This window comes from Amblyomma americanum, chromosome 2 (assembly GCF_052857255.1).
Source record: "Amblyomma americanum isolate KBUSLIRL-KWMA chromosome 2, ASM5285725v1, whole genome shotgun sequence".
NCBI classification, from domain to species: Eukaryota; Metazoa; Arthropoda; class Arachnida; order Ixodida; family Ixodidae; genus Amblyomma; species Amblyomma americanum.
In genome coordinates, this window is record NC_135498.1 from 25,654,973 (window position 1) to 25,676,215 (window position 21,243).

The 21,243-nt window shown below is 46.5% G+C and overlaps 1 protein-coding gene across 16 annotated transcripts in view; it reads right to left on the bottom strand.

Annotated features, from left to right (window-relative positions):
* Positions 1 to 21,243, bottom strand: part of Mi-2 (chromodomain-helicase-DNA-binding protein Mi-2 homolog) — a 63,416-nt gene that overhangs the window by 29,735 nt on the left and 12,438 nt on the right. For 9 of the 16 annotated variants that reach the window (XM_077653525.1, XM_077653522.1, XM_077653520.1 and 6 more), the window contains exons 7-20: positions 20,367 to 20,543; positions 14,394 to 14,663; positions 11,694 to 12,398; positions 10,878 to 11,078; positions 9,913 to 10,050; positions 9,232 to 9,353; positions 7,984 to 8,101; positions 7,740 to 7,795; positions 6,855 to 6,996; positions 4,986 to 5,117; positions 3,294 to 3,411; positions 2,192 to 2,316; positions 1,481 to 1,715; positions 420 to 797 (exon numbers count right to left, since the gene is read on the bottom strand). In XM_077653525.1, coding sequence (XP_077509651.1) covers positions 420 to 797; positions 1,481 to 1,715; positions 2,192 to 2,316; positions 3,294 to 3,411; positions 4,986 to 5,117; positions 6,855 to 6,996; positions 7,740 to 7,795; positions 7,984 to 8,101; positions 9,232 to 9,353; positions 9,913 to 10,050; positions 10,878 to 11,078; positions 11,694 to 12,398; positions 14,394 to 14,663; positions 20,367 to 20,543 — 2,917 coding nt within the window. Of the gene's footprint in view, positions 1 to 419; positions 798 to 1,480; positions 1,716 to 2,191; positions 2,317 to 3,293; positions 3,412 to 4,985; positions 5,118 to 6,850; positions 6,997 to 7,739; positions 7,796 to 7,983; positions 8,102 to 9,231; positions 9,354 to 9,912; positions 10,051 to 10,877; positions 11,079 to 11,693; positions 12,399 to 14,393; positions 14,664 to 20,366; positions 20,544 to 21,243 lie in introns of all 16 variants that reach the window. The other 7 variants (XM_077653530.1, XM_077653529.1, XM_077653528.1 and 4 more) reach the window with 2 other exon arrangements.

Genomic DNA, 21,243 nt, shown 5'->3' on the forward strand with positions numbered 1-21,243 from the left:
CAATACTGCAGATATAGCTAGACTTCCACCACAAGTAAATGTGTAGCTTAAATGGAGGCCCAGTTTCGTTATTTTCATTCTCAGCATAACAAGAGCTACTAATTGCGCACAACAGCAGCCTAAGGCACCATGGCATTGCGAGCTCAGCTGGTTGGTTTGACACCACAAATCTCATTTACGGACACTGAAGATCATGCTGCATGCAGAGTAAAGAAAGAAAAAGTGCTAGCACAACAAAAAGTACAGACTGCGAGCTACTTGCAACTGCCTCAGAGAGCACTGTCTCACAATCAACAACTGACAGTTTGAGCGTTTGTCTTTTTCCATCCACGTCCCATGTACAAGCACTCTCAAAACTGTGCTCTGCAAAGGCACTCAAAGGTTAACAGAAAGACCACATCACGAGAGACACTACGCACCGGAGGGCACGGAGAAGTCCGAGTTGTAGTCGGAGAGGTTGTCCTGCCAGGTGGCATCGTCCTGGGCACCCATGGCGTCCGTGTAGTTGACCTGCTTGCGGACCCGCTTGCCCTTGCCCAGCGAGCGTGCCATGTCCTCCTGCTGCTGCTCGTAGTGGTGGCGCAGCAGCTTCTCCCAGTAGGCAGGGTCGGCCGACTCAGCCTCCTGCTTAAGCACCTCCGTCTCGGGCTCCTCCTGCTCCGCCTCCTTGGTGACATAGGCGGCCACCTTGAACGAGCCCAAGTACTCGTTGGCCCACAACTCCTTCTGCTCGATCCCTTCCTTCGTCCGGTCCAGCAACTCCTCGACTGCCTTGTCGTCGTAGTGGATTGTGTCCTCTGCACGGCAGTGCCACGCGGAAGGTTGAAAGATTCTCCCATTCAGCCAAACACAAGTCTGACAGCACAAACCAGTGCAGCGAGTTGGGTTAGTTAGTCCGCATGGCTAGACTGAACACAGCACACGAGGATAGGACACCCACTATACACAAAGCCGCGCTTGTGCTGCCTGCTCACCATCCCCGTCTCCCGGGCTGTTTTCAGTCCAGGAAGCACTACGCACACAACCACTCTTGTTACAGCTTCGATACAACTGCATGGACATTCAATTACAATGAATTCCAGTGAAGGGCATTGCATCAAAGTTGGCATATCATATCACTCTGACTTTTGTGCTACCTCCTCACTGTGAAAAGCACATTGCAGCCTCACCTGTCCCCTTACTAGGCTACACAGCTATTCGTTTCAAAATGGCGATCACAAAGTCCTCCTCAGTCTTGGCATCATCAGGATGAATTGAAAATTATGCTAATATTTTTCTCCATAATACATGTGTCTTAAACTGCCGATCAAACATCAACACACCCAGAAAGAGCCACATAATTGGTTTTTACTTAGAACAAAAACAGAGTTGTTAGTAGTGTGCCCTGCAAACCACAAAGAGATCTCAAAATGCACTTGTGGCAACTCAAGCAGGCAAATCAGAAAATAAGGAGGAGCACAACAAAGTTCTGGGCACCCACCTTTGCCCTCATCATCCTTGAAGAGCTCCTCGGTGCCAAAGCGCAGAATGTCATCCAGTTCTTGCTTAGACATTGTGTTTGAGCGACTGCCCATGCCCGGTCGCACCACCAGGTGAGTCAACATCATCTTTTTCTTAGCCACTTGCGTGATGCGCTCCTCCACTGAGGCGCGCGTCACGAACCGGTAGATCATCACTTTGTTGGCCTGGCCTATACGGTGAGCACGGCTGAACGCCTGCATTTGTCACGGCACAAAGGTACACACAGTTCAGATCTCAAGCACACATGCACTAAGTGTCGCACGGTTCCATAACACCTTGGACAACATGCAAACTGGGGAGCATTAACATTTGAGCCGTTACTGACACATCCTCTACGCAGGCTTCAGGACAATGTGGGCTAAAAAGGTGACAGTTATGGTTACAGTAGTCGCAAACCCTAAATGACCTGGAAGCTCCGGGTTTAGATACTGAGGGCATAGCATATAAGCTTTTCAAAGCATGCAGTGAAACTGAGGGCACCATGAAGTGCCGACTGGCTCAAAACAGTTTTAATGAAAAAACTGGCGCTAAATGATGGGCATTCTTCGCCATAGGTCTAATTTTAACTTGTTCAACAAGATAAGAGTGATATTTTTCTGAAGAGTACAATACATTTCTTTTAACAGCCCTACAAAGAAAACGAAAAAATGAGTAAACATGCTATTTATACCTGAATGTCATTGTGTGGGTTCCAATCAGAGTCGTAAATGATGACAGTGTCTGCAGTGGCTAAGTTGATACCCAAGCCACCAGCTCTTGTAGACAGCAGGAAGCAGAATTGAGGGGCACCAGGGGCTAGGTCAAAATGAGAAGTGGCCATTAGTGAACATCACATTGAAGAACACTTAGCCATCACACAGAAAGTTCTTGGGAGCCACTGCAAAACCCGTCAGAAGTGCAACAGCAATCCTGGTTCAGCTTGCCTTGTCTACAATGCACATACAACGTACCATATTTACTCATGTAATTTATGTGTTTTTGTTTGTTTTTTTTCACATCGAGGCTTCAAAAAAGGGGGTCACAAATTACACAAGATTTTGCAAACACTCCCTAAAAAACTATACAAAGATCGCAACACTCAATATAGATATAATTGCTGTGCATATTGCTGTTTACACGTCAATCCCCAACTCTCACTCCTTGCTGGCTCAAAAGAAAAAAAAATGACTCCAAATCTGACACATGCACCCTCCTGCCCCGCCCCACTTTACAATGTTCCCCCACGGGATGACATGACAGCACGTGTGCAAGTCAAAGCAATGAATGCGCAATGATACAGTAGCTAAAGGTGATGAAACAGAACCCTCGCATGTGGTCCGGCTGACTAGCGGCAAACCTAACAGCCGACAGTTCTGTAGTTTCGGATTCCGGCGCATGGCAGAGGTTACCAGAAGTTTCCTCTCACAACTGTTTGCCCATAAAAGCGACCACCAGCGTGAGCGAGCTGGGCAAATGGCGCGCACAATTCGTGCCCTCATCACTCGCACCTTTTGCAGATGCACATGGTGACATGACCACACCAATCTTCCCAAACCTGTAAACACGGTACACAAACTTCACTTTAAGAGCAGCATCCCCTGTTAAGCTGCTTAGTTTTCATTTTGGACAACAGCATGGCCCATATTAGCAACCAACAGAACACTACAAGGCCGTCGATGTCTCTTTTTACTGATAAGGCATGTGGTAAAATGATTTGTAGCCAGGCCCCTAACACAAGGGTCCCAGCAGCCCATCCTACCATTCAGAGTCCGTTGCACCCTGCTCTGCCTTACCGTTGAAGCGATCGATAGCCTCTTGACGCTGGCTGCCAGTGATGCCACCGTCAATACGTTCGTATTTGTAGCCCTCAGCTTCTAGGAAGTCCTCCATGATGTCCAGCATCTTGGTCATCTGCAAAACAATGCAAAAGAAAGCGTTGCACGATCACCGAAGCATAATGGCACTACAACGTCATGCTGTAATAGAGAGACTGCACTAAAAGAAACAAAAAGTAGACGCTACTTGACTTTCAGTTGCTTCAAAACCACTTCTGGCACATGCAGTAAACAACCACAAAATATACTCGAACTAGATGGGTTTTCATATTAACTGAGCACAGCATAAAAAAAAAAAGAGGGACTCTGGAAAAAAAAATTTCATTCCAGGTGTGCCCATTCCAGGTGTGCCCATCTTTATTGGACGTACTTTACGATTACCGTGTGTTGCCATGTAAAAGCTGACCCCCAGCTCACAACCTTTACTGGCAAAAAAAAAAAAAAACGACCCCAAATATAAGTCAATGAATGCGAAAGTGAAACCATCCAGTTGGGGTGGCATATGCATCCGGTTTATACTTTAAGGGCATGGCAGAACATTCACACTTAACAAGTTGCCAATGTGCATTAGGCAGGATATGTGAAATCAAAACCCCGAATTAAACCAGCTGCTCACATGAGTGAGCCCACTAGTATAAATCAGTATACAAGCAAGGGTTTGGCAAAAGTTGGTGTGTCATCAGGCATGAACCGAAATGTTAAATGAGTGTAATTAATGATCGAGCCTCAACACAATGACCAGCACTGTGTATTCATGAACACTTGTTAAGTAATTGTAGTCATTCACACTCCATAAAAAATGGAGTTCTGGCTCGTATAAACCGTGACAAACCCATCACCAAAAAACCAATACAATGGCAGTACAGCCATATTTCTACACATGCAAACTACACCTAACTGATAACAAAACTTATCTGTATAGCCTGCCATGTGACCTGACAAACCTCCAGACCATTGGTGGTGTCCACAACATTCCAACATGCCTCGAGTACCCAAGGGCACTCGTCACTAATAAGAATCTTCCCAAATCACAGCGTATGACCAGGATTACGAAAAAGACAATATCACACAGCACCAACTTTCAAGCCATTGCTCTCTCCACCAAAATGGAAAATGCTCTGCATGATGTGTGATAACTGCCTTTTTGCTTCCTCTTCCTCTTATTACCAATTTTCCTTACCAATGTGCAAAGCAGTGTTTCACATCCTCAAATATTTAATCTCAGTGGTCGGCCTTTTTGCCTCCCCACTCCACTGTTCCCACCGCAGTTCGGCCCACTGTGGCCTTCACTCTTCAAGAGTTCATTCATGAACTTCGAAAGCTACTCAACAGCTAGTGCATGTGCATAAACGTATCACCCCATGGTCCTAAGAAAAGACAGATAAGCACCTTTAGGGCAAGGAAATGTATGTTCTCGGGGACCATGCAGAAGTGCAACATTTGGCCAGGGCGTTTAACAAAACAAGATCTGGTGGGGCAGGTATATATCTACTGCCTTCAAGAAGTTCATCCGGTCCCCTTCGAGTTCAAATTAACAAGCTTTCACTGTAGTGTCATATAAGTGACTGTTACTCAACACCCAGGAGTATGAGTGCAACAAAAACCAAGAAGGCAATTTACAGCCTGAAGCTGAGGGTGACAAGCACAAACCTGTGAGAAAATAAGGACCCGATGGCCAGTGTTCTTGAGGTGCCGCAACATCTTGTGCAGCAGGATCAGCTTGCCACATGCCTTAGTGAGAGCCGTACCTTCGTAGGCTCCATTGGGCATACGCGGAGCTTCCTGCAATACACAGCAGGCACATGAAGTCAAGACCAGTACAATAGACGACTGCTGCGAAGGCTGCCAACAGCTTCAAAGCCACGCACTTTCACATCCAAAGCACATCTTACCTTGTTGGAACAAAAACAACTTAATACATCGAATTTCTATTGACACAGCGTAGACTCAAGTTTCCTCTGATGCAGACGATACATGAGGAAGAAAGATGGCAATAAGCAGTCTGCATAAAGAAGACAAGGTACTCAACACTCCTTGGACAGTGACGATGGTTTACATCACATGCAAGAACAAGTCCCAGTATTCAGCCACAAAGTTCAGGTGTAACAGTGGTACAGTAAAAGCTCATTAATTTGAACTGACACCCGGGTCCCGGCACAGCCCCGTGTATTTCAATAGGGGAAAACTCCCGATAATTCGAACAAGTCGGCATCCGTTACGATCAATTCGAACCAGCAGCCACTGGCTGACACTGCTTCTCATAGATAGAAGTTGACCCATAGCGAGTAAAACACGCTCCAAATTTACCAGAAATTTAAAACGAGTGGAAAAGAAAAAAACCTAATGCATGAGGCTCTCGCAGCCCGCGTTCCGGCGCATGCCGTAGCAGGTTTTTGCTGCTGGAGCACTCGTCCGCGCCGCTGATGCTTCGGCGCGAGCCGTTCCAGGTTTTCGTTGTGCCACGGTCGCGATCACGTGGTGTAAACAATGTAGTATGGCGGTTCGGGCGATGCCGGCTTTTGTTGGTGCCGCGAGCGCGAGCTACGTGACAGCAGCGTGGAGACATTGGAGCCCTTGAGTGACGCCGATATAATTGAGGCTGCATGCTCCCAGCAGACGTCGCAGGGCTCACGTGCGGTGAGAACAGCCGAATGTGAAGAGTCCGACGGCGGCGACGAGACTATGCCACCGCCAAGTGCACATGAAGTAGAGTCGGCGCTCGATGTTGCAGCACGCCACTTCTATGTCAATGAGAATTCTACGCTGCGCAGGAGCTTTGGGCAAGCTGCAGATGATGCTGATGGAGTCTCGGCAAAAGAAACGCAAGCAAATGCACTTCGCCGATTATTTAATTGTGGCAACCCTTCCCTGTAAATCAACATGTTTTGGAGCATAAATAGCGTCATATATTCCAGCACTAAAGCTCGCTGCCCGCACGAATGCATTCCAGTGCTTGTTTCTGGCGCATAACTGGCCGATCAATTTATTTTATTTGCCACTAGTACCGGATGAATTTAATTCTCAGAATATGCCTGCCACAAACATGTAGTAGCGCCTAGCTCACGATAACGAGTCTAGATGTGACTGCTTAGGGTTCTGCCCGCGCAGCGGGGCGCGATAACTGTTCATTGCAGCGCCCATTCGATAATTTGAACTTCGTCTAATTCGAACAATTTTCCGGTCCCCTTCGAGTTCAAATTAACAAGCTTTCACTGTAGTGTCATATAAGTGACTGTTACTCAAAATTACGATGATCTGATTTTTAACAACACGAGCACAGCATAGGAAAAGGGGAACACTGGAACTGTGCAACGTTACTGCACAAAAAAGCTAAGGTCAGAGAGGAGCATATCTATTTTTCACTCCCTACCAATTCAACACAGTTCCAGCATAGTTGGAACAGCTAACGTTTGCCAAGGACGGTTCTTTAACACGCTTTTTTTGCCCTCCTGCCAGGCTACCAGTTACACAACCTCAGTTATGCATGCGAGCCCAGCAAACTTCAGGAAATGCACATGCCTGTGAGGCAGCAGGGAACAGGTATGGGTGGTTGCAGCACTTCTTCAGGTCCATCATGATGTTGAGCAAGGACACAGAGTGGCTGCCTCCCTTGGCATTCAATGCCTCGTAGTTGCGGGTCAGGATGTACTTGTAATACTTCCTGCAAGTGGAGACACCACACAGAGTCCTCAGTTTGAAAGCCGCACCAGCGGACCACTCGAGTGAACAGCTATGCATGAAAAGCTTCCCTCAGACAAGGCAGCACCCTACAAAAACGTCAACAGCTTATACCGAAGAGATTGTCAAAAGGTCTGTCATAACATGGTGATCATTGCGGGTAGTGCAGCAAGCCGCCAAGCACTGCTCAAAGCAATAACTTCCTTGCAAGGGTGCTTTCAGGGCACATTTAAGCAATGGAAATCAAGCCCAACATTCATGAGATGCACAGCTTCCTTGTAATGAGTCTCAGCATGTTTGCAAAATATGTACGCATATCTACAGTCAAGTCAGCATATAAAGGCTTTGACCACAAGGCCTTCATTAAAAATGCTCAGAACATATCTCTGCACACTAACACTCAGATGAGATAGGCCCAAACAGGTGCTTTTTGCACTGATTTTGTTAACTGCTGGAGCCTCATTCATAGAAGCTACCGTTTACAACTCTGTGTGCACACTGAATTCACATGACACCATAGTGGGGCCAGCTTTTCAAAAAGCACTGAGTCATGACCACACAGCTGTGTTCTCACTGACTGCACCTGAAGGCTTACTGGAAGCCTCTTTCAATAATCTCTAAACGTGCTTGTGCGGCAGGAATACAGTGCCCCCTATGGTTCCCGCTACGTAATGCACGGGCACATGCCACTGATCACGGCAAGTGAAAAAAGGAAGGGTCACTCACTTTTGGAGTGGGGTCAGGTCGACACGGATGATGAACTCGCTCTTAGAGGGCATTCCCTAAGAGATAAAGAAAAAAATGTGGTGTCATCATATAGCATGCAAAGACGGGCAAAAATAGATCAGCAGTGTCCCCTCCCTCCCTTCCCCTCAACGTGGCAAAAAAAAAAATCCTTTCAAGAGCGAAAAAAATGAACTCCACAGACCACGCAAGGAGGTGAAACTTAAGACCTGTGCATGACACACACCTTGAGCACATCTGCTTTGAGCCTCCGCAAAAGGTGGCATCCCAGCAGATCGTGAAGCTTCTTCACCTGCTCCTCTTTGGCCAGGTCAGCAAACTCGTTCAGGAATCCCTGGAGGTCACTGCACATGCGGAACAGTGACACCACAGTTCGAGGAGGCGATACAACTTGCGCAAAGTGCGAGGATGACGTTACACAGAAACTGCGGTACTCATACGGTGTCATCTTTCGTGTTTCAGCATTCACCATTCATTCCCAGACACAGCGCACCATCGGAGTTTCAGCCAACAATCACCTACGAGCAAACGCAGCATGATAAAGCATCAAAGCACAGTGGTGCCAAGTTTCAAATCCAAAATGTTAAACAGGTTATAAACCGTTTGGCGGCTGTAAACGACTGAAAACAGTCACTCCCAGACACGAAACAAACTCTAAAAGCTGGCATCTTATTATGTTACTGTTGGTGCGCTGCTCGCGGTTGCTCCATCGCTGAAGATCCTATGCACTGCTGGTGTGGCTGGCACCATCTATGCGAACCTCATGAAACGGCCATCTTTTCGAACAATCCGGATTTTTCCGCCTGTGATACGAGGCCCTTATGCTGTCACATAAAAAGAACTTGGACTCTACAAAAAAGGCTGAGGTAATGCGGCAGCAAACCATGATGAATTAGTGCACCAAAGTAGGGCTGTTCAATCATGACAGTATTGCAATCTGGTAGGCAAACACTGTTTCAGGAGTCTAGGAAGATGGACAGTGCGAATAAGAAAATGAGTGAACTCTACTCGAGAACATTTCAACTGAAATTAAAAGGAGGAAACGAACACTGGCAGGACATGCAATACACAGAGCAGACAACGGGCATTGTATCTGAGTAACAGAGTGGACGAGGGAAAGAATACTTAATTGGGAGCAGCTGCCAGATGAAGTGACAAGCAAAGCAAATTAGCAGCGATATGTGGCCACAGCTGATGCCCAAGCGAAACAACCGAAGGTCTCTGGTAGAACCCTTCTTTTTGTTACAGTGGCCTCATATATCCAGCGATGATGGGTAAAGACTGGAGAGGATTTAGCATTACTGTCAAGAGGTACTGCACATCTAAAATGCAGTGTTAGCTTATTAAAATAAATGCAAAAGAATTAATGTATTCATTCACTGAGTGAAAACAAGCATCACTTGCAAATAAAGCTATCGATTTCAAAAATAGCCTGGCAATGCAGCATCAAGAAGCCAGTGCTGGCAAACCTTACTTGAAATTTTGGGGGCTCAGGAAATTGAGGAGATGGAAAAGTTCCTCCAGGTTGTTCTGGAGAGGTGTGCCAGTCAGCAGAAGCTTGTAGTTGATCTTGTAGTTGTTCAGCACTTTGAAGAACTGCACAAAAAATATACAAGTGAGCCAGAGACCGATGACTTGCAAAATGGGTGCAAGAGGCGGTATTCAACAAAGGCAAAAAAGCAGGCCGTGCAGAAGCTCAAATTTGCCCTTGGGTATCAAAGCTCTGAAAAAGAAGTTATTCATTCCAACAAAGCCTGGCAGCCAGTTTTTAAGTGAAATCTCAAATAATTTTTTTTTTTTTCAAACCAGAGCCAGAGAATACACAGAATTTGCCATTGAAATCAGGCCCAGAGAAGCTTTAGGAAACACAAGTAGAATAAAGCAGCTAAAGCAGACCACGAAAGCAAGAACAACCTCAATACTGGCTCCCCCGATAGTGTCCAATAAATCATTTTTTGCTTTACAAATGTGCAAGACCACAACCTGCACTTTGACTAGCCCACAATGTGTACTGTTAATTTCCCAAAGTGAAAAAAAAAAAAAAAACACATGGCCAACTCTTCGTGCATCAACAAGAGACAATCCAATCCACAAAAAATAAGTTCAACTACCAGCACGGAAAAATGAAAAACAGAAGAAGATGCACCCTGCTTACCTTGGATTGATTGTTTTTGAGCCGATGGGCCTCATCGACAACCAGCACTTGCCAGTCCACCGAGCCGAGAATGGTGGCATCGATGCACACCAACTCGTATGACGTCAGCAACACATGGAACTTCACTGCTGAGTCTTTCTGCAATGAGCCAGGGAAACTTCGGTGAATAACAAAGAGTGCACACTCAAACCTGCAACACCGAAAAAGCAGAAATCTCATTTACAACTTAAGGCACTAAACAAAACAGTGACACAAAAAAAGCAGAACTCCAGGCAAATGCCAGGCGTGATGTGTGCGGTTATTGCAGCCTGGTGAGCTCTGTCAATGACTGAACTGCTCCCTTGGTTGACAAAACAAGTGTCGCATAGCTCAGCGGCCCATGGAGGGGCCAAGAGAAAAGTCAAATCAGGATAGCTATCCCCTACATTATTTAACACCAAATCACAACTCACTGACCAAATCAGCGATCAAGTGTACAATATGAATTCACTTCTACTATTGGTTTCTGCTGAATACAACAAAGTTGCATAGTGCCAATGAGTTTTAGTGCTGAATGCACTAATAAAATAAAAATACTCAGAAAAAAATAATGCTGGCAGTGCAGTCTCAAAATGCCATGTTATCCACCAAATGTACTAGACTGTCTACACATACACTAATAATGGCCAGCTGAAAACCTGATTATTCCCTGTCAAACCATAAATCTTCCTGGTCATTAATACCAATATTTGGAGTTTTCCCTCGACTGTCCCTGCGCCGTCACCACAATGCAACACCACACTAAAGGGTGATCAGTGTGAACAGTACGTTTTTCAACTGCCTGCGCCAACTCCTTAACAGCCACGCAAAACCCCGTACTGATGTCCTGCTTTTTTTGTCCTGCTTTTTGAGCACACAGAGCATCCCTGCACACAGATCCTTCACATACTCAAGTTTGCGCTGCTGTGCCACACCACAGCACTCACCTTCATGCGGCAGGCCTTGTTGGGGTTCCGAACTGCCTTTTCATCGAAAGAAAATTCATGCTCTCGAATGACAGCCCGACTGTCTTTGTCCCCAATATAGGTCACCACGTAAAAGTCCGGCGCCCACACTTCAAATTCACGCTCCCAGTTGATGATGGTAGACAGCGGAGCGCTCACAAGGAATGGACCACGGCAATGGCCCTGCAAAAGGAGATAGAAATTTAGTGGCCAACACGGAAAACTACCAGAAATGTTGCAGTGCACAAAGACTAACCAAAGACAGTGCACAAAGAAGGTATTGAATCACAAACGCACAATGAAGACTTGACACCCCTATAAAAAAAACACTGTCTTTTGGTGGCAGCTCATTAGGAGAGAAGCTGAAGAAAAGAGCTCATGTGCGATGACACATCCCAAACGAATGAACCACAGCTGCTTCAAAGCTATACTGCACTATCAGACTGAAATTAAATTAAAATTAATTGAATGCTTCACAAGCACACTTTATGTGTCATTAACAAACTCCATGACAAGACATGGATGCATAGACAGCTGCACGACATCCATAAGCCAGGACCCTTCAATGTCAACATGTAAACCGCACCCGTCACACATGAGTAAACACACCATTTATCACCACACAAATTCCACTTGTTACATACCAGCCAGCCTAATACAGCACATTAACTGACGATAGCAGACACGCAGGACAGAAGAGCCTGAAATCACCGAGCTGCAGAAATGGCAGCCTTCATTTTTATGCGATTTCACTCCAAACTGCGAATGTGTCCAAAACAAAACGGGTCAAACACTGACCTCCTTGTAGAGTGAGTAGAGAAAGACAATGGTCTGGATGGTCTTGCCCAGACCCATTTCGTCGGCGAGGATGGTGTCTGTGTGGTTGGCCCAGGAGAAACGGAGCCAGTTGACCCCCTCCAGCTGATATGGGTGCAGCTCGTTGTCATTCTCGAGCACAAAGGGTGGCTGTGACTCGTACTTGCGCTTGGGGTCCACGGGAGCTACCTGGCCCGTTGGGGTACCTCGGCCCCCCCGGGAGTCGTCGTCCCGAAGATCCCTAGATTTCTTGCTCTTGGACTTACTCTTCCCGCCCGAGGACTTCTTGCTCGTAGCGGGTGCTTGGTCGGCATTCTCGACCGAGGCCCTCAGGTCCCAGTAGTCCTGAATGGCCTTCTGGAGATCGGGGATCTCGAACTCACCGGGGTCCTCGGCCTCCCACGAGGACTGGTCGTAGGAGAGCTCTCGCCACTTGACCAGGTAAAGGTTGGAGCCATCGCGCAGCGTCCGGTGGTTGATGACGCGGTGCACCTGGAGCCATTCGGGCCGGATGCCATAGCGGTAGTACTTCTCTTCCAGGTTCTGGTAGTTCTTGTCCCTGGCGTGCTTCTCCTCCCGGCTGCTCTTGTCGCTGGTCCCGTTGGAGCCGTCGTCCGGTAGCGGGGGGTCGTCCATGTCGTTCTTGCGGCAATAGTTGCGATACAACCCCGGATGGTAGACATCCAACTGCATGAGGGGTTTGTTCCAAACACTGAAGAAAACTGCCAAGTACTCTGGATAGCATAGCCAGAGTTCCAATCAACATACAGTCGCCGACCGATTTTTAGAACTCTGTGGGGCCTGGAAAATGGCCCGAATAATCGAACAGTCCGAAAAAACTGCGAACTTCAAAAAAATAACTTTTCCGCGAAAAACTGGCTTTCAATATCGCGAAAATCGCCGCTCCCCGTATTCCTCCTACAAGCGATAATATTAGACTGTATGTGAGCCATAGGCATGCTTTTGTCATCTCCGCGCACTCTCATGTCATGACACCAGACAGTGCGAAGCGGCCACAAGTCATGCCGCGAACAAATGCACCCACCGCGTGAAGCAAGAACAGTCAGTTTGCATGGGGCAACGACGCTCGCGAAGATCGAGAGGTAAACTATGGGAAGACGCGAGCGGAAGCCAGAGCCTCCGAATGCACTCCACCCCATAGCGCGTTTGCTGCCCTGCACCGCGAGTGGCGTTATCCAAGCTGCGGCGGGTGCTGAAGCTGTGCCGCTGAATCATTTTCAATGTGACCGCGTGCTCTTTGTAGACCATCTCGATGGCAACGGAAAGCGTCCCATTATGTCGCACGGCAACGATGGAGAAGAAATAGCCAAGCCTATCCAAGCCAGTCTGTTTGGTTCACTCCGTCGGTGCCCGCCGATTCCGTTTAAATCCAAGATGGCGCCTTTCACGGCGGCAAACAACAGGCTGGTTGTGACAGCGATGCCCGTGCATCTATACTAGGCCGAAATAACAAACTTTCGGTTGAAAAACGATCTCCACAGTATAGTTAGCATCCGTTTTAGTCCGAAAAATCGAACCTTTAGAACCCAGAATGTTCGAAATATCAGTCGTGAAAATGTACATGCTCCAATGAGGTGCACGACAGTTCCTCAGCTAAGTCCGGAATATCGCGCAAGTCCGAATTATTGGAGTACGAAAAATCGGTCGGCTATTGTACTGACAAAATAAAACAACACAAAGGCCTGCACTCCAACTCGCAAGTCGTTTGCAGCACTGTGGGTGCTACGGTGGCCCGAGCTGAATGCTGCGTGCTGTATAAATGTGTTCCTCCACGCCCATCGTCCCGCAACTCGTGGCTCCATTACTGGGAAGGAAAGAGAGCCAGTGTCCAGCTGCTGCACGCAGAAGATTCAACTGACTCGGCAGACACAATATGTGTGAATGGTGGCGGACCACTTTGCAGATGGCCTCTGTAATGCTGTGTTCATGAAAACTTTCTGTGCTTAATAACCAGTGAATGCAACACTCACAATGCTTTCCAAAAAAGAAAGCCAGAACTACCTTTCGAATTGCTGCAATAATTATTTGAAAAGTAGTTCAACACTATTCAAATATTTGAAGGACTATTTGTTCCTGCAGCCCGGATTGGATTAGAGAGCTGTTAGCATCTAAAGTGCTACAGACAACTTTTGAGATGGAGTGTATTCAACAAATTGTGCAAAAGAGCTGGTATAACATCAAAAACAAAGTCCAGTTCCCTAAATGCAAAGACCTTTCTCAAAAGAGTTTCACATCTGAGCCTTTCATAAAACTTATAACCATTTTACCATAGCTACCACATAATGCTACAAGCATAATGCTCCACAATGGTCCGGCTGCTTCCACTATTTAGCTTTGTGCAGTTTAATACTTGCCAATGCTCCCGAAACTGTAACTAGGCTTTAAAATTTCGAATGAACAGAAAAAGAAAAGCTAAATATGGCACACAAAGTTGATTTCCTTCAACTCTGTCAGTCGAAAAAGAAGTTTGTCCCAAGATAGACATACAGGGGCAATCGAGAAAAGAAAGGGGAGAAGGCGATCTCCAAGTGCAAACAAAAGCACGGGGGAAACATGCTCCACCCACATCAGGCTTTTTTCTGTTGAAAGAAGAAAGCAAAATACTAGCGGAGTTTATAAAGCCTGGATACCACATATGGATGGATCAGCATGCAAGCCCACCTGGTTCTCAGAGATCCAGGAGCAGTGCCAGTAGGACATGTCGTGCCACTTGACAAAGAACTCCCTCAGTGGCTTTGGCTGTGGTTTCTTGCTGGTGGACGGCTGGGGCGCCGTCGACGTGGACGGCACTGCGGCCACTTGGCCATTGCTGCTTGAGCTGTCCTCGGCCTTGCCGCCTTCCTCCTTCTTGGCGTCGCCGCATGCGTCTCCTTTCACCTCGGCCCAGCGCCAGAACAGGATCCTCTGAACCTTGCCCTTGAGTGGCTCCACCTGGTGGCGTACGTCATCCAGGCCCCGCCACACCAATGGGGAGGAGCAAATGGGGAAAGTGGGAGTGGGGAGAGGGAAAGAAAATAAGGAACAAGAGAGACGGGTGGGGAAAAGGTAAAAAGGAAAAGCACATTTTAGAATCGGAACACCTTTCTGTGTCTTCCTTTTTTTTTTAATTCTTGAATCTCTGAACGATCTCTCTTCACTTTATTTGCTACAAACTGCACCCTAATGTGCAAACCTGCAAGTCAGCTACATAAAGCTAGACAGTAAGTTAACAGCTGTCTAGCAAAGCTCAACCCTCTGCCATTTCCAAACCAGAAATGCAGTAGGCATCCTTTGAGGTGAAGATGTAAACACTTTCTAATGTTAAAAAAAAAAAGACAAAAGGGGGAAAAACAAAACATAAAATACCCTGCCTTATTCTCACGGCATGCTGCACTGCTTGCAGGTAATTTACGAATTCTGATTTCCATGAATGAAGCCCCAAGATCCAATGCTCACGCCAGCAAAGATGCTACCATCATGTACACACGTCCACGGAGTTATAGAAGATGGCAACCCCAACAATGTAAAGCAGCTGTTTCAACCACGACAGGAAAGACACGAGAGAAATTGGTAATGAAGACGGCATCATTGCACATACGTGCCACGCGAGGAAGAGTGACGACTTCTCTCATATTAAACTACTTCAACAGCAGTCGTGTTACAGTTTCCTTTCACCCACCCACCTCCCAAACTACTACCATGAGTAAAAAAAAAGGTTCTGAAAGAAACATAGCAAGGGCAGACCTGCAAAACAAAAGGAGACAAGCAGCATGAGAATAATGCACTAATGTGCATTCAAGGAAAGGACTCACACAGTCGGAAAACAAAACAAAGAATGAACGTGACAACAGAATGAGCCACATTCCGATGCACACAAAGGCCACAGGTACACCTGAGAGGTGCCCGGCAGCCGGTAAATCTTCTGTAATCCTAGAAGATAGGCACAAAGCAGGCAATTGAGTGAACAAAATCTGAAGTAAAAATCAAACCCAAAAATCTGAAACTGCCATCCAGAGTTCCAAGGAAAATGGGGTTCTTCAATTCAAAGCCGAGGTGGATAGAAAAATGGGGGGAACCTAAATAATGATTCAAGGATTCTTATGTGCAACCTAACAGTTACGCCAGTGCTACCAAAGCTATATGTGGGGTGCCCAATCGGAACGGTGCAAAGCAGGCACAGAGAAGACAGCAAAAGATTAACGTAAATATAAACCAAAGAGGATAGGCAGAAAGGCAGCCAGTTCTGATCAAGCCACGTGCAGAGTGAAGGAGGACCAAACCTTGCAATTACAATTGCAACTTCTCAAACGCACAACAGCAAGAGAGAGACTGTCTCACTCAATTATTAAAGCAGCATGTGTCCTCTGCTCTAATGAACATTGCGACACAAGGATAACCATTGCGTTCCACTTTATCACAAAGGGTGGTTCCCTGTAGATGCTATTAAACCAGGAATGTATATTATGCTCATCAAACAAACCCCGCCCCTCCAATTAATGTCAGCATTTCTTCATTACTTTTCACTTCAAATTACAAATCTGCAATAAAAATCTGAACACAAAGGTATAGTTAAGGCCCCTAATTTTGTGCAGTGGAAAATTTCTATTTCACACGAATTAAGAATGAGGAGTGCGTGATATCGCATGGGAAGCCTCCAGTGCATTATCGCATGCGGCCTTAAATGCAGAAGAGGCCACCGTACCGCCGCCGCTTCTTGCCTGCTTCTTGCCTGGCTGCTTCGAATTTCATGCTGCACACTTCTGTGCTCATTCGCTCTATTTTTTTTTTTTTGCCTTCCCTACTCCTCGTGGCTCTTTCACTACAAACTCTTCCTTCTCAGTGGCCTGCACTGCCTTCTTTCCATAGTTGTAGCAACTCTTTCACACCAGCGCTTGCTGTGCGCTATGCTTCAAAGGCCTAAGGTCACCGAGAAGTTGGCCTATCCTCGCAGCTCATGAGCCTAATGGGTCAGCTTGCTGTGGGAAACTCAATGAACACTAAAAAAAATCACGCTATATTAGTAGCTTGGTCCAAATTATAATGCAAGGTACTTTCTGAAGCAGATGACTTTAAAAAAAAAACATTATATTCATGCAAATATGGTAATACCACTTTCAACAGGCACCAGTATCATGGCTGTTCCCATACACACCATGTGAGTACGTTACTGCCAGAGCAGCAGCACTTGACGAGCTAGCTTGCATGAGTGAATGGGGGAGCAGACAGGTCAAGGCATCAGCAAAACTTTGTTTCTTACCAGATTCTGCCTTTCAAGAGAATTCAGACAATTGAATTATTCAGATTCACATCCTTCCATCATTCCTACTGATGTCCACAAATACAATATCCTCAAAAAGAGAACGCTGCCACAAACATACAGGTCCACGAAAAATGCTAAAATCCGCAATTTTTTGCGGAACAGCAGAAAATTAAGGGCCTTAGGTATAGCGCTGCCACAACAGACTAGAGGACACAAATTTCTGAGATGTGCCCTTCTTTGTACATCACGAGCAATTTGAATGAAAGAAGCTAGTCTTCCGAGGGACACACACGCCATGAAAAAAGTAAATCCTAACGATCTCCACGCCGCACTGGTTACAATTCACCTTTGCCCTCGGTAAAAGTTCATCCAAGATATGAGGGACACTATTACAAGACGTTTTTAAGACTACACAGAGGTAAGTTGTGCAGTGCATGGCAAGGGTGCAGGGGAACCAATGGCGTAAGAACCAAAGTACTGGAAACCACAAGCCAAGCACTGAGACGTCAAAATTTGGCGAACTTCCTTTTTGTTTTTTCTTCCAGCACTGACTAGCACAACGCAGCTAAGCTTATTGAATGTAGCAAGCTTTGCAGGCAGGAGCTGTTAAAACTGACACCTTAGTTGCAGCAATAGTCTTGGAAACCTGCAACTTTCGCAGCTTACAATACGGACACAAACACAAGCAAGTGGAACATTACCGATCACACCTCATGGTTTCAGAAAGATATGGATTAAGCAGCAGTGATAAATAAGCAGCAGTTCAATTGGAATAACCAGCAGCGATCTTCAAAATCAAATGGCACTTAGATTACTAAGCATCACCATTTTCATTAACACCACTTTCAAACTCAACAGATTGCATAGAAACTTCTGCCTTGAACTACAGCAAAGACTACTTCTGCAACTAAGGTAGCACAGCCTGAAGTAAATAAGCTGCATAGGTTCGCTACAAGCATTAGTAGCGCCAGACATGAAAAGAGCCTGGCGTGTTAATCTGAGGGTGCATTTTGAAGGTGACAGGGGACGTGGCAATTGAAATTGATTCGGAACTCTCAAAACAAAATTGGAGGGAACCCTTAAGCACCTTAAGGGTATGACGCGATAGCATTGTAAAGGGACTATGCAATGAATAAAAAGTCGTTTGCAAATGTTTTCAATGCTTAGAAATGATGCTAAGAAGCATTCACACCAAGTATGAGTCTTCGGAACTGAGCCGGCAATTTATTATGAATTTTTAAAAACCGTGTTTTTTAAAATTCGCGGGCCGATTGGTGTGCTCGTAGTGACCAATTTTGAAACTAAAATCGGGAAAAAAGATGTCACTGTACCTATGACCTCGCCAGGCCACCACATGCTGTCATTCGCTGGAGCCACGGCAGCCACGACGTCACGGGCACACTTCCGGCAGCCGTGAAAATCGTCTGCTCGTGCCGCCGCGCGACCCTATCAGGCAAGCGCGAGCCAGGGCATTGCCTTCGCGCATATGGTTTCAATTTTCCTCTGCCGCCTCCTTCTGTCGGGAGTTCCAGAGCCACTCGCAGTGGCTCGCCGAGTCACTACTGTCGTCGCTGGTGTTCAGCCGGTACCGCGTGAACGCATAATGCTTGATGCCCATCGCGGCCGTAAGAGCGAGCAGTCGCGCCTCGAGGTCTGGGTCCATTACTGCTACCTACAACAGACGACAAGCAAAGAAACCCGATGCGCGCCACAATCACGCCGCCAACGCTGCTGCTGGGGTGCTAGGAGCGACAACCGGAAGTTGCAAAATGAACGTCAGCGAATGACGTATTCATGGGCGGGGCCCAGTCACAGAGCTGTTCTCTTTATTTTTGTCTGGTGCGCCGCGTGTACGAGTTGAGGGGAGAGAGGAGGGGCATAATTTTTAATCGTCTATATCTTCGGTGTTATTGATGCTAGATTAAAAATTCTTGCGTTGGGGTGACGAGTGATGAAATGCCTATCTCTCGTCTGCTTTACGTAATCTCAATTAATTTATTGCATAGTCCCTTTAAGGCCAAAGCCTTTAATGGCTAATACTCGCGGCAACCGTCCGTACGTTACATCCAAAGCCTGGAACAGTGCCAGCTGCGACCCTCCCTCGCACCGACGCGCACCTTCCTCGCCCCTCGGCGAGAGGTTGCGGCGCCGAAGCGCATGCACAGCTATGCATAGCAACAGCGACATCACCTGCACCGGCAGGAGGAGTGAGTACGCTCTGCGATGGCGCTCCTTCGCCAGATGTGTCGTTGCATGGCGCCCATAGTCGAATGGCCACAGACTTTCGCTGAACACACTTCAGAATTTACAAAGTGCCCTTTGCTAATTTTTTAATTCTCATATATACAGAAGGTCATTCTCTACTTTACATTAATCGATCCCTGGGAGTCCTAATACCCCTCCTGGTGCAGTGGTTAAGCAACGCGCCACTGCACTGCGATGACAGGTGCTTCCAGCGGGTGGGCCTTGTGTGTTCCAGGTTGGTCTTCCCGAGCAATCAATCATTAATTTAACTTCCACCTGCCATGGTGGACAGTTTGCTCCCTACCCGGTGGCCAGGTTGTGATGGTGCTGCAAGATCACATGACCTAAGTGGCCCACCTGCCTCCTATGTTGCTCTCTGGGCACCACTGCCTGAGCCATGCTCATGATTTTTCGCTCACAATGACGGCGCTCACAATGCCGACACCGGATTTTCTGAAACAGTGCCTTTAACACTCTCGCGTTAAAACCTAACCAAATTTGGCACCCACAGGTAGTGAACGAGGCAGCTATCAGGATCTTTCAAACTCTTCTAAATCATAACAAGTAGCTTTTCAATGTAAGACCACACTCAATCAGCCATGCAAGAGGTGCATGAAACCTTCTCATCAGTGTGTTGAGATAGCTGCATTCTAATAAAGCCGACGTTTTTCAATAGCTACAGCAAGAAGTAGCTTTACTCTGCCTTTGTGATGCACAAGCAAAAATCGACACCTTTGCAGCAATCCTCTTTGTGCACCTATTTTCAAGAAGCAAGCATTTCATCACTATTTTAAGATCGACTTTCTAAGGTTTGACCGAAAGCAGATGAAACCTTTTGAAAGTGTCATCAAAGCTACGTTCACACAACAACCGTGCGCACTAAACGTTACCCAAGGTCAAACGAAAAGTTGAACATTTCAAGAATTCTGGCCTTTTATAACTTGCCACGTCCCCTGCTGCATTCCTCCCACCGATGCAAAATCGAGAGACAACTAAGGTGGCCGCTCTCGAACTCAATCAGGAAAAAAAAAGGAATGTAAAGGGCAACTGCGCAAAACAGAGGAGCAGCCCTGAGAGAGAGAAAGAGAGCGAGAGAGAGACAGAGAGGAAAACGGAGAAGGCCAAAGAGAGAAGAGGAGGTGATCACTTGCCGAGCAGCGCGGACAGTTCCACTTTCCGGTGGGGACGTTTTTCAGAGGGGGGTTCAGACAAAAGGTGTGGAAGGCCGCAGGACAACTGTCACAACACAACAATTCGCCACCGTCTTTACACACCCGGCAGAACTCCATGTGCTCGTCTTCTTCCTGCTCCTGTACGCCTTCGCCCTCCTGCACAGGCATCACAAGAGAGGTCAGGCAACAAAAACAACACAGGTGGAGACACTAAATGCACACACTGAAAAAAAAAAAAAAATGCGCATTGCCAAACTTCATCAACTTTTAAGCAGTTAAATGGCTCAATAACAGCACTATAGGTTTAACTCCTTTAGTGCAGGATGCATTTTTTAAATCGCGACAGGTGGCCAAAAAAATTTGTTTTTACTGTATGCGCATGCATGCTCAATTTTCCACGCCGTCCCGAAGTTTCACTGCTGAAATCCACTTGGGCATACTCTAAAAAAAATTGTTTCGTAAACTGCAGTGACACTGCATACTGGGGAAAGGCTTGAAAAATCGATGTTTTTCTCTGTTCCAGTTTTCTGACTAGACGTAAGGTTGTTTTCACAAGTAGCATGTATTCAGGCATGCAATGACTGCTGAACCAGTCTTCAGCTACCTTTTGTCGAGTCTTCAGGCTTTGCATAAGGTGTAGAAGAGAAAAACTTTGCAGGAAAAAAAAGTTCTTCAGATATACAGTAAAACCTCAATAATTCGAACTATGTTAATTCAAAATCCCAGATAATTTGAAGAATTTCTGTGGTCCCTTAATTTCTAACGCAAATTTAACCGGATAATTCGAAGCAGCAGCCTGAAACCGGCCACGTTAATTCGAAGATCTGGGGTGCTATGTGGGAATGCCCAATCTCAA